Source organism: Peromyscus californicus, unplaced genomic scaffold, assembly GCF_007827085.1.
Source record: "Peromyscus californicus insignis strain IS unplaced genomic scaffold, ASM782708v3 Scaffold_15__1_contigs__length_86483966, whole genome shotgun sequence".
NCBI classification, from domain to species: Eukaryota; Metazoa; Chordata; class Mammalia; order Rodentia; family Cricetidae; genus Peromyscus; species Peromyscus californicus.
Window position 1 is genome coordinate 85,464,739 of NW_026294447.1, and position 12,597 is coordinate 85,477,335.

Genomic DNA, 12,597 nt, shown 5'->3' on the forward strand with positions numbered 1-12,597 from the left:
CCTCAGCCTGAAAGGGCTTCAGCCGAAAGAGCCTCTAGCTGAAGGGATGCTTCAGCCAAAAAGCCCTTAGTTCCTGTCTCCTCAGGCCTTATAAACCTTTCTCCGCCCAGCCATATTACCTCCTGGGATTAAAGGCATGTGTGCTTCCCAAGCAAAGGCATGAGATCCCAAGTGCTGGGATTAAAGGTGTATGCCACCACTGTCTGGCTCTGTTTCTATCCTAGACTAAGTCAATCTCACATAGTCCAGGGTAGCTTTGAACTCGCAGAGATCCAGATGGATCTCCGCCTCCCGAGTGCTAGGATTAAAGGTGTATGCCACCACTGCCTGGCCTCTATGTTTAATCTAGTGGCTTGTTCTGCCCTCTGATCTTCAGGCAAAGTTTATTAGGGTACACTATATATCACCACATCCATTACTGAAGGTGTCTGGGGTTCTTCATGGTCATCTTAACCTAAGAATGAATTTCTTCTCAGCTTCAAATCCCAACGCTGCTTCAGAGAAAGAGAGTGCCTATCGTATCTGTGTATTTTTGTATTCCTAGAGACATGTAGGCTGTGCTCATTCTGCCAATGGATCAGGGTAGGTAGGGTTTCTCCTACCTCTGCCCATTCCAATTTGGAACAGTGTGTGGCCTAAGACTGTCCAAGGTTCTCTCAGTACTGTCCAGCCTGCTGACACAGAAAGAGGTGTCATTTCAGGAGTCCCATCATGGTCTGTGTGCATGTATAACAGTGAGGGTCATAATGGTCACACTCTAAGTAGAATCTTAGCTCCTCCTCCACTATAAAGCTGTGGCCTCGAGCAGGTTGTTTAATTTCGTCAAACCCCAATTTCTCCATTTGAAATGGGGAAGTGATAGTATCTATGCCCCTGAATTAGGAGGATTAAATTATATGAATGAGATGGTTTACATAAAGTACTTGGCTCGCTAGAAGTGCTGGGAGCAACATCATGATGCCTTCTGAGTTCCCATCTCTGTCTCGGCCTTTCTGCAGTTATATGATATTACATTTGTCAATAATCTGCCTTTTTAGGCTCAGGGAGCCAAGCATTATCTGTTACCATCATCACTTATTAATATAATGATGCTTCTGCGGGTGACATGGATGGCCCATTCTTACCCTCTATTCAGTGGCATTCCGAGTCGGTTGTTCGGCTGCTCTGCAGGCAGACATCTGTCTGATTGACTTCAGTCACTCTCCTAAGCTCATGCTTCCTTCCCAGGCCTCAGGTATTTTCAGTTGCCTCTCCTGAACCAGTTTCTCTGAGCCTAGCCACTTCCACTAGCTTGCCCTACTTAGTTCTAGAACAACCCTTCCAGATGGCTGTTGTTATCCTCCTTGTCTAAACAAGGGGACTTGAGAAGTGTTTTAGTTCGGATTCTCCTCCAAGTTTCGTCTCTCCACTGAAGAATGCAGCTGTAGTTTGTGACTCTGGCGTCATCTCTAATGCACTGGATTACACTTTTGATGACTTCACTGGAGTTTGGTAGCCATGGTCGGTGCTGTGTTTCTCCTGGAAAGGGGGGAAATGGAGATAATGTGTGTGGAAGAAGTCAGTGCAGAAGCTGTCTGTGCTGATTTCTGCATCTCCCACAGGGCTAAGTTTCCCTCCCTGGAATCTCCATGAGGTCAGTCCATTTCCCGAGTTCCAAAAGAACGGATTGTGTTTGTTATTTGGTTGGGGGAAGGAAAAGACAATAATGAAGTAGAACCGTGGCCCTTAGGCTTACATTTCTGGCAAGTGGGGAGGGGAAAAAATTCTTACATGAAGAATTACAGATGAGCATTTGGAGAATTATGTCAACCAGCAAAAATGCACTTGGTGCCAGATGAGAACTGACAGCTCGTCACCATGTGTAATATCTCCTGGATGCTACAGTTGGAGCACTTGTCCCCCTGGGGTGGAGCCCCCCTTCTCCTGTATCACCTCACCCCCATGTGCCTCTTACCACCCACCCCCACCCCCTTCACCCCTCACCACCCACCCCACCCTCATGCACCCTTTACCTCCCACCCCACCCCACCGCACCCCTCGCCTCCCACCCCCACCCTCCCCTTCAGTCTAAAGAACATTCTCCTAAGCTTGAAGCTCGCTGTCTGGGGAACCTGGGAGACAGAGCTTAGGGCTAAGAGGGAAAAGCTTTCAAATGAAGGAAGTTTGATCTAGTGAAAATCCAGTGGCCTCCCTAAAGCAGACATGCTTGCTAACCAGACTCAAAGCAGCAGGTAGGGCCAGGTCCTGTCAGCACATGGTGAGTTTCGCCCCCTCCCATTGGCTGAGGCAGACACAGACAGATCACCATCCTTGAAGACGCTGTTTGAAAGGGGAAGTGTTAGGACTCTTTCACTTTTGAGTTTACAAACTCTGCAGAAATCCAGCAAGGCTCTTCTGAAGTTGGTCAGATTACAACCCAGAGGACTCTTAAGAAGGAGCCTCAGAGCTGTGGAAGAGCCCCAGAGCCCATGGGGGTCCCAGCAGATCTTAGTTGACAATTAACTGGCCCACTCTAGGCGAATCTCATTAGCCAGAGCGCCTTCCTTTTTGTGGCTTGGTTTAACACCTTCGGGTTTCTTCTCTGAAGCTTTGCTGTTTATGTAGCACCCCCAACATATTTTGAAAACATTTACATACTGATTAGTTCACCCAACAGACCAACCCTGGGAAGGCAGCCAGGGCCCGCTGCACCTCAGTGGTAAGCTGCTGATGGAAGAGACCTTCCCAAGCTGGGGGGCCTGGACCCACACCCTGCCGCGTGGCTTTCGGAAGTGGCCTTCTTTAACACTGAACTGTGTTGCAGCGTCATTCCGGCTCATCTTCTGAGGTCACCTGGCTCAGGAGGTCATGGCTCTGTCCGGGCTTGTCATATTTTGGACAATTAATCGTCTATGGAAAGAAAGCAGACGGCCCAGAGCACCACTGAATTGTTTCAGAAAGCTCCATTGCCTTGGGTCCCAGCTGCCTGCAGCTACTTAAATGACATGGGCTCTGTGTTATTGAGGGCTGCTCTCTGAGTTCCGATTCAGGGCTTTGTTTAGTTAAAGGTGCTGCTTTCATTGCCTGTGCTCTTGGGGCTTGAACCCAGGGCCTTACACATGCTAAGCATACGTGATGTACCACTGAGCTACACCCCAAACCCCGGTGGAAGGTGCTGTGTTTTGTAGTCAAGGAGTTAGCTGAAAGACTGATTGCAAATGGCTGAGGTCACCATCCCAAGGGCATGGGTTATATTTGGCACCCACTGATTGCATCATGAAGTTTCTTCCAGGTGTGCAGGATTTGGGCTGGATCCAGCATATTAAAAATATGATTATTGTATATGAGGAGAAGGAAACATCTTATTGCCTCCTCCCCTCCCCCATTTATTGTAACAGGGTTTCTCTGTATAGCCCTGGCTGTCCTGGAACTTGCTGTGTAGACCAGGCTGGCCTCAAACCCAGTGATCCACCTGCCTCTGCCTCCCAAGTGCTAGGATTAAAGGCATGGGCCACCACATCCAGCCTATGAAACATCTTATTCTTGAAGTAAAATACCTGGAATTGTGTGGTTTTATTTTTAGCAAAAGATGACTCTGAGTTTTTGATAATTTCAGGTTTTTACTAATGCTAGGGATGGTGGGGAGCTGGGGTTTGGGGGGTGGGAATCAGAGTAGTGGGAGGCAGGGCAGCCAGGAATGAACATGAGTTTGCTGGAGGTGGCGGAGTTCAGAGATACTGTTCAGTTCTCAGAAAACAGTCAGTGTCTCCTCAGCACCTCTCCATGGGGAAGGTTGGAGTGGTGTTTTGCCCTTTCTCTTGGCAACTAAGCATTACCTAGAGCCCCCTGGGACTACAGAGGGCCTCGGGGAATACTTTCTGTCATACAGCATGTAATTGCACCAGCAAGGCTAATTGAGTTGCTTTTCGAGTAAAAGGCATCTGGTCCCTTGTAAACTGGGAGGTCACTCAGCCAGTGCCTCTGTTGTTGATGTGAAGGCCCTTGAAGTACCTAGGCTGACTGGAGTGGAGGTAATCAGCTTGGTCACCCCTCAAGACCCAGCCTCGGGGCAGGTTGTCTGGAGCTTGCTGAGATGCCTGGCAGCTCTGACCCTGTAGTGACTTGGTACTAACAGTGATCTCACCTGACCTGACTGGCTGGTAGAAGCAGCCTTTCACTTTCCTGAGTCCTCGGGGCTGATCGGGGAGAACCCCTCTCAGGTCTGAGTTTGGCAGACAGTCATTTACCCATGATCTGTCAGGAGCGGAGACTCTCCCGGCCTAACTCCTTCAGGCTGGTAATGTTACCTCTGTTGTAACATTGCAGATTTACCCCGGGTGCTAACGTGTGTGGAGGACCACTGGCCAGGCAGGGCCTTGCTGTAGTGTCCCAAGTGGCTGGTGGGGCTGGGAGAGATGCACGTGTCCAGAAATGATCTGCTCCAACCTGCCCTCCTCTCTGTTCCGCACAGGTGAGCGCCGTGGGCTATGGGATGGATGAGGTGGAGCAGGACCAGCATGAGGCCCGACTCAAGGAGCTGTTTGACAGTTTTGACACCCTGGGAACTGGGTCTCTGGGTCAGGAGGAGCTCACTGACCTCTGCCATGTCCTGAGCTTGGAGGATGTGGCCCCGGTACTGCAACAGACGCTACTTCAGGACAACCTCTTGGGCAGGGTAAGATCTGGGGAGCAGCAGTGTGTGGGAAGTGGGGCATGGTTTCTGTCAGGGCGCTGGGGTGGTGGCAAGCCACAGGTGTGTCACAACTTGTCTCTTGCAACCGGGCCGTTAACCTGGGACATGCAATTTGCTCCCGTGATAAGGGCATGATAAGTTCAGTCTGCGCTTAGAAGTAAGTTGTACACTGAGCATCATGGGTAACAAGAGAAACAAGCTGTCTCCCAGATTTTTTTCCTTGTTCTTTGTGGGTCATTTCATTGAATCCACATTCATCACTGGGACAGAGGAGGGAGGGGCAAGGTTTCTATGGAAAAGAAGAAAAAGGCAGGAAGAAAGCTGCCCTTCACAGAAGAAGTAGGTCTCTAGCATGACTTTGAAAAAGCTGTTTCTTGTGTGGGTCATTTTGAGGTGAAGATTAAACCTTCCATCCAGGAAGTAAGACAGGAAAGTAAATATGGCGCAGACCAGCATGCCCGGCACGCACTTCGAAGTGTGTGAAGGCCAATGTTAGCTTCCACATTTGACAACAAATGATCATGTTTGCCCCCTAGATCAAGTCACAGGCCAGAGAAAGAGGAAAGCGAATTCCCCCTTCCTCCAACCCCGTAGCAGTGAGATGGACATCTGGTCTGTTCCAATCCGAGAATGCCTTCAGTTCTCTCACTCATCATCAGTAGCCTCATGTATGACGCTTTGCGTAGAGTCTTCCACGGTTGGCTATGGGACAGGCAAAATGAAAGAGGCGGGACTTCTGAGCTGTTGTGACACTGTGTGATAATTGTGACACTTTGTACACAAGGCTTGTCCTGTGCTGTAACTTGAGGAAGCAGCCATGAACTTGGTTCGGGCAGATGGACTTCCTCTCTTCATTTCCTGTTCACTGTCTTTCAACTGACAAGATGGATAAGTGGCCCAGGGCATAGTAGACGATATTGGCCGTGTGTCACGTGAAGGAGACAGGCCTAGCACTGACCCTGAAATTAATGTATAAAAAGTGATATTAGGGGGCTTGACATCATGGATGTGAAGTCAAACAGCTCACATCATACTTAAGGAAAAAGAAGTTGAATTTGGTGTAGAAAGGTAGGGCCACTCTTGGTCACTTTGAGAAAGATTAGACGTTTGTGACTATATGTAGTACCTATCAAATGCTAAAAAGACTCATTCCAAAGGCAGTAAAACTAGTGTGGAAGAGCAAACCATTGACTCCATGCTTCTTATATCGTGTACTCCAGGGTTTACGAGTACTGCCTGAAGTTTAGGCATGGTGGAGAACAGAGTATCATCTCCCAGTGTGGTCCTCAGAGGTTTCAGGCCTTTCAGTGATGAAGGAGTAATTGCTTTAGTGTTTCAGAAAGCACAAAGAACCATGCTTTGACTGATGGTCTCCCCCAGAACCTCTCTTAGAGTAAGAGGGGATCCCCCACCGCACCCAGATCCCACCACAGCAGCTGGCTAACAGTTTGCTCGGCAGATGTTAGGCCAAAACCAGGGACCAGTTATCGATTGATTTGTTAATGGCTTGACACCACCAGCCTGCTTTTTACATTTGCTATTTGCCTGAATGATGAACACCTAAGTGGTCTAGAGTGTGATATTTACTTAGTGAGCCGGTGATAAAGTTAAATAGATGTCTGCATATTGATTTCATGTGGGAGGTCCCTGATGACTGTCTTGAGAGACCGAGTGGGCACAAATTAATGCACTACTGTTAAATTTGCATTTTTATGAAACTGAATTGTTCTCCTTGGTTGAGCGCATAAACTTGGCCATATGCTGTGAAGATGTCTCGTGGTTTATAATTTTAGGTTGTAAAGGAATAAATCTCTTAGGGTTCACTGGAGCCGTTCTGTGTATCACCTTCATGACACACTGAGTAGGGGGTCACATACATTGTTAAGGTGTGAGTGTTAAAATTAACTTAGATGACACATGGTAACTATGTGGACTGATGGGACAGAGTCTGGAATTTCAATACACGTGTGCCATGCATCATGATCAGGTCGAATGGCTGGCATTTGCTAGTGCTGGGAGCATTACAAATCCTTTCCGCTGTTTTTTTTTTAAATATTCTGATAATCATTGTCAACTATAATTATTCTATTTTTTTGCATTTTAATTTATCTTCGTGTGTGTGTGTGTGTGTGTGTGTGTGTGTGTGTGTGTGTGAGAGAGAGAGAGAGAGAGAGAGAGAGAGAGAGAGAGAGAGAGAGAGAGAGCGAGAGCACAGTGAGGTTCAGTAGCCAATTTGTGGCAGTAGATTCTTTCTTTCCACCTTTTGGGACCTGGGGATCAAACTCAGGTTATCAGGCCTTGGCAGCAAAGCTTTTTACAAGTTTTAGTTGTTATTGTTTTCGGTTGGTTGGTTGGTTTTGTTTTGAGACAGTCTCCCTATGTAGCCGTGGCTGGCCTACAACTGGTTATGTAGACCAGGCTGACCTCAAACTCACATTTTCCTGCTTCTGTCTCCAAATGCAGGGATTAAAGGGGTGTGCCACCATACCTATTCTAAGATGATTTTTTTTTTAATGTCAACTATCTGGTTAGAAGAAGTTTATAGAAAAAGTCAAGGACTGGGGGATTTATCTCAGATGGTAACATGCTTACCTGGTATGTGTAGGGCCCCGGGTTCAATCTCTGGGACCACCACCACCAGAGGATGGGGGAAATTATAAGCACTAGAAGCTTGATAATAAATAGAAAAAGTAGCATGACAAATCTTAATACATTCATTAATTCATTAATTCAGCAAATGTATATTGTATGTTGTGTGGCAGTCATTCTCTTTGTCTCATTGTGTTGGTGCAATTTATTAGTGTTCACTGTAAACTATAGCAGTTCACAAAACTGGCTTTTGAATCTGTTAGGATCCATTGTCTTTCTAGATGCTTATGACTTTAATTTACCTTTTGAATATAATTGAATATAACTTATATTATACGTGCATGCATTTTCATGCATTTACTAATAGACCATGTTCCTTCAAATTAGATTTAGTTCATCTGTCTGGATTTATAACTTAAAGTCTATGTTGCCCTGAGCCTGTTGGTCACTGTTCCGATGTGTGGAAGGTGTCCCTTGTGGAGCCTTGATTTAAAGGAAAGGTTCTGGTGTGTGTGACCAGTCTGTGCCATCAGCTAAACATATGTAAGTCCCCAACACCAGAGCCTCTCGACACTGAAGTATGGTAGTCTGCCTAGGTGACATGGTTGGCAGGTGAGCGGTGAAGGGATTGAGCACTCACCCAAGGAAGGATGCTTTGTTAACTCCTTGCTGAACCAAGCTTTTACCCAGCAAGTAACGCAATATTAGGTGCTTCCGGTTTCTTGTGTCTCTATTTTTTTTTAATTAATTTATATCAGTTTTAAAAATCAGCACACAAAGCAATGGATTTCATTATAGTATTTTCATAAATACTTTGTTTCTTGTGTTTTAGACAAGGTGTTCCCTCAAATCCCCTTTTCTTTTTTCAGCAATTAGGATAGAAAGTGAAAGCTTGCTCTGGGTTGATAGACAGGTAGCTTCGATTTAGTTCAGATTTGATGGCTAGCTTAGATTTAACTTAGCTAGATAGCTTAGATTTGGCTTGGTAGATAGCTTAGACTTAGTTGGTCTGTCTGGAAACCCTATAGTCCTGTTATACAGTGCATTTCCCTTTCCTTATCTAGTATGACCACTTTGAGACAAGACGGTTCACTGAAGTTCTGAAGGCTTCCATTGCTGTGTTCTTTGATACAAATCTAAAAGACCCTGTGTTCTTGGCACACCTGTTCGAAGGAAAACAAGCCACCTGGCAGCAGAGCTTGCCACTGACTCCCAGAGTCCTATGGGTTTGTGGCCTTTGAAAGTTTTAATATTAAGCCAAGAGGTGATGGCGCACGCCTTTAATCCTAGCTCTCAGGAAGCAGAAGCAGGCGGATTTCTGAGTTCAAGGACAGCCAGGGCTACACAGAGAAACCCTGTCTTAAAAACAAAACAAAACAAAAAAATTTTAATTTTAAAATTTGATAGCTGTGCAAATATGTAATTTAGCTCCACTTTCTACCCCATTTCAAAGTGCTTGGGGTTCTTTTTGGATTGTCATGATTAAGTTTGCATGGTAGATTTGCCCCTTGTTTCCAGGTTTCCTTGTTTCAAAGCTTCTGAGGGTTTCCTTCTTTTACACATATTTAATATTTGAAGAGTAAATCTGAACTAGAGAAGGACTTTGTGGCAGGGCTTGTCTGGACTCGTTCTTAGTGTATGTAATTACACTTGATTGTCGACTCCTGCTTATTTATAACCGCTGCAGTCACGCTACTGCAGATATCACTGAGCTGAAGCCCTTCAACCTGCCTGCATCGGGGTGGGAGACCTCTTTATCCTTCTGTTTAACCTGTAGTAGTGAGAACTGTTATGATTTGTGCTGGGTTTGTGACTCCGGGTAAATCACCCTTCTCCTCCAATACAAAGAGTCTCCTTTGGGGTTGGTTGAAATTCAACCATGCCTGTGTTCAACCTGATCTGGGGGCTGCTGGACTTGCTTCTATTCTATATAGATGACTTCATGTCAAACTCACTAGATAATGAACTCACATTTCCAATCCTGTGGACTCCTTAAGTCTCATGGTATTTAATGTGACAGGAAGTAGGAGTGGAGGGGTGGCTCTGGACTCTGAAAAAGTAGGTAGGACAAGCACTGGACATTCTCTTCTGTCTGCATTGTTTCTCAGCCAGAGACCGTGCAGTCGGGAAGGCTCATTAAAATTTGCCAGTATTTTCTGATACGTTTTATGGGTAGCTTCTTGTCTGCCAATGGGTATTTTGTGTCCATCACAGCTATTAGTCATCAGGGCTCATCTGTGTGACGGAGAATCCTGGTACCTACTAAGGTGTGTTCAAGGTCAGATGACTCATTTGAGGCAGTGCCAGCATGGGATGCTGGAGCTGCCAGCCCTTGCACTGAAGTGCCTGTCTCCACAGCATCTTCTACACTAATTATGCAGAAGTGAATGTCATTCTCCACATCCCTCTAAACATCACCTCCACCACCACTGCCACCACCAAGTGCGTAGAGACAATGTGCTGCCGTAGTACAGTTCTTGATGTCAGACCTCAATTGAAATCCTGGCTCCCACCCCTTTTCAGCTCTGTCAACTTGAATACTCCACGCCTTGGCTTCTTCACCTGCAGAACGAGAAATGTGGTAGCTTCCTCACAGGACTGAGGGGAGCTGACTGAGAGAGTGTGTGTACTAAAGGTCTATCAGAGAGGCAGAGGTACAGCCCCTGGCTAAATCTTACTATACGGTTGTCTGCCCCCTCTACAATAATGAGTCTTTGATAAATAACGATTTACCCGTGATGACTTTTCTAAGAAAGCATGTGAGAGTAGAGAACGGGTTTGCTGGAAGCTCTCGTGTATAGTGGTGGTTTGGCCATTTTTTCCATCTTTAGCAGGACTCCTTGAACCTGTCTTGAGGCATATAGTTGCCTAAGATTAAAACTTACTGTTACCGTTTTAGATGGTCTTTGCCTCTACACTGTCCCCAGTAAATGACTACTAAGTCGTAATAATGCTTTATTTAGAATAAAGCATTTCACAACCTGGTCTTTTGTGACAAAACAAAACACACCTGTTTGTTTATAGCCTATGAGGTCTCTCCTTGGTTAGACTAATTTCTGATAGGTCCACATTTCTATACCCATCTCAATTAACAATGCCCTGAAGTTTCCATCACTGATTTCCTTTTGTGTTAGTAGATACAAACCAACCACATTTAATGACAGTTACGTAGCACCTTGTCTTGTTTTATTAGCTCAGCTTGTTTGAAACACTGGTTTGAGTTCTCTAAGTTTGGGTCTGTTTGAATATTACCTGTGTACATGTGGAAACTGTGCGTTGCCTTGGATCTCTATGACTGCACAAGGTGATTGTGTGCAATGTTAGATTTGGGGCGGGGGGGGAGGGGTCGTTGGGTTTTTTTTTGTTTTGTTTTGTTTTGATTTTTTTTTTCCCCCCGAGATGGGGCAAATTGTTTTCCTAAAGCAACATTCCTTCACGGGGTAGTGACGTAGGACTGAGAGAGAGCCAGCGACAGAGAGAAAGAGACACTTGACTAGTCTCCCTGTTAATTTAGTTTAAATGTCATGTGTGTTTTTAGGCAGGCATGTAATTTCTGCATTGATGCAAACTGCCCTCTGAGGCCGAGAGAGATGCTCCTGTAATAAATGGCAGCAGTTCTTATTCAAATGAGGAAGGACCAACCAGGGTACTCCGAACCTGGAAGCTCATTGCCTTGTAAGACAGAATTTCCTTGTACATTTACATAGTTTAAATTTTGACATAACATCATAGTCAAGCTCCCATGGAGAGACAGGGGCACTAAAACTTCTTAGTTACTGAACACGGTGAGCTCACTCCTAATGTGATTCTTAACAATAGGGGCCATTTACCAGCAGTTCTGATGCTGGGTTGAACCCTGAGGGACTTTTTACCGCATCAGTATTCATGAGCATTGATGGAAAAAAAAAATGCAGTCACCTACCCCCGTTAGAGAATGGTCTCCTTGAATCAAAGATGTGGCATTTACTGCTGTTTAAATCCCGGGACCAGTGTCTGCGTGCCCTTGCGAGAGGGAAATAAAGATCGAAAGGAGGCTTGACGCTGAGCTAATTGTTTAGCTCAGCGGCTGAGTGCTGTCTGAGGTTTTTCTGAAGGAAGGGACCAACTGGCTAGGTGACATTAGGCCGTGATGAACCTCTGACTTAACAGTCAGAGATGCCTTATCTGCTGAGATGAGACTGATTTCCCACTCTGTATGTCCATTTTGGAAACCTTTAACTCTGTGATTGTCTGAGACGTCAAGGTCACAAATGGTGCCCTGTTTCCTTTCCCACTGGCCAACTAGGACATACTGATCAGGTGACCCTGCCAGCTTGCTTTGTCTCTTTCCAGGTACTCACCAGATTCTATCTTCCTGACACTAATACACTCTCCTTCTCCCTCCCACATTCCATTCTCCTACTCCCTGGAGGGCAGCTGATAAACTCTTTGAGAGCAGAGGTCGGGTATCTTGAGTTCGAGTGATCCTCTGCCCGCTGCTGCCTTGCACCTGCTCTGTGGGGGGCACCTGGTGGCTCCTCATGAAGCCCGAGGTTTGACTTGGAACTGTGGGGCTCTCCAGAGAGGTCAAGTCAGAAGTGAAGTGGGCACAAGTCAGGCAGCATTACTGGGTCTGGTAGAGCCACATCAGAAGGGCTGGTTTCCCAGGTAACCCCACCACTTCTGAGACTCGTGGCCAGGGGCACGAGTCTTCTCTCAGCAACCATCTTGTAGACTTAAGGGTGGGCTCTCAGATGGATGTTGTAAATTCAAAGACAAGCTGTCTATGAGAAAACCTATATAGTACGCCACTCACCTGGGATTAGTGGAGACATACGTGAATAATACTTTCCAATAACAGAATCTTTTACCCTGTATACTGATACACGGATGGTGTATGTGTGTGTGGGGGGTGACCATTGGAGAGTCAAAAAATTGATTTTAGTTTTATTTGATCTAAAGAGTATATTACACATAATTATACTGTACTTAATCATTTTTGCCCTATTAGCTTTTTCAATATAGTAGAAAAGAGATACTTCAGGCTTCATTTAGCAGCATGTACATCCTTGCCCAAACTGAACAACCCCAGCCTATTAATTTTTGAGTGCAGATATTTCATCTTTTAAAAATAGGTTACATAAAATTATTAAGATAGTTTTTTTTTTTTAATTATAAAAGCATCACTCATTATGTGTGTTGGAGGAAGACTGGTTAATGTCAGTAGTTACTTTTTGGCCTTATCTCGGGGGCTTCTGTCTTTTGCTTATCATCTCTGGGCTGTAGTTGGTGGACCACAGCAGGATGACGTTTGTGTTGAAGCAGGAGAACCAGGTGTGGTGGAGAAGACCTTTAAT

At 45.6% G+C, this 12,597-nt stretch overlaps 1 protein-coding gene across 1 annotated transcript in view; it reads left to right on the top strand.

Annotated features, from left to right (window-relative positions):
• Nin (ninein) overlaps positions 1-12,597 on the top strand; it is a 105,023-nt gene that overhangs the window by 4,123 nt on the left and 88,303 nt on the right. Inside the window, 1 exon segment of the mRNA XM_052739660.1 lies at positions 4,451-4,654. Coding sequence (XP_052595620.1) covers positions 4,472-4,654 — 183 coding nt within the window. The 5' untranslated portion in view covers positions 4,451-4,471.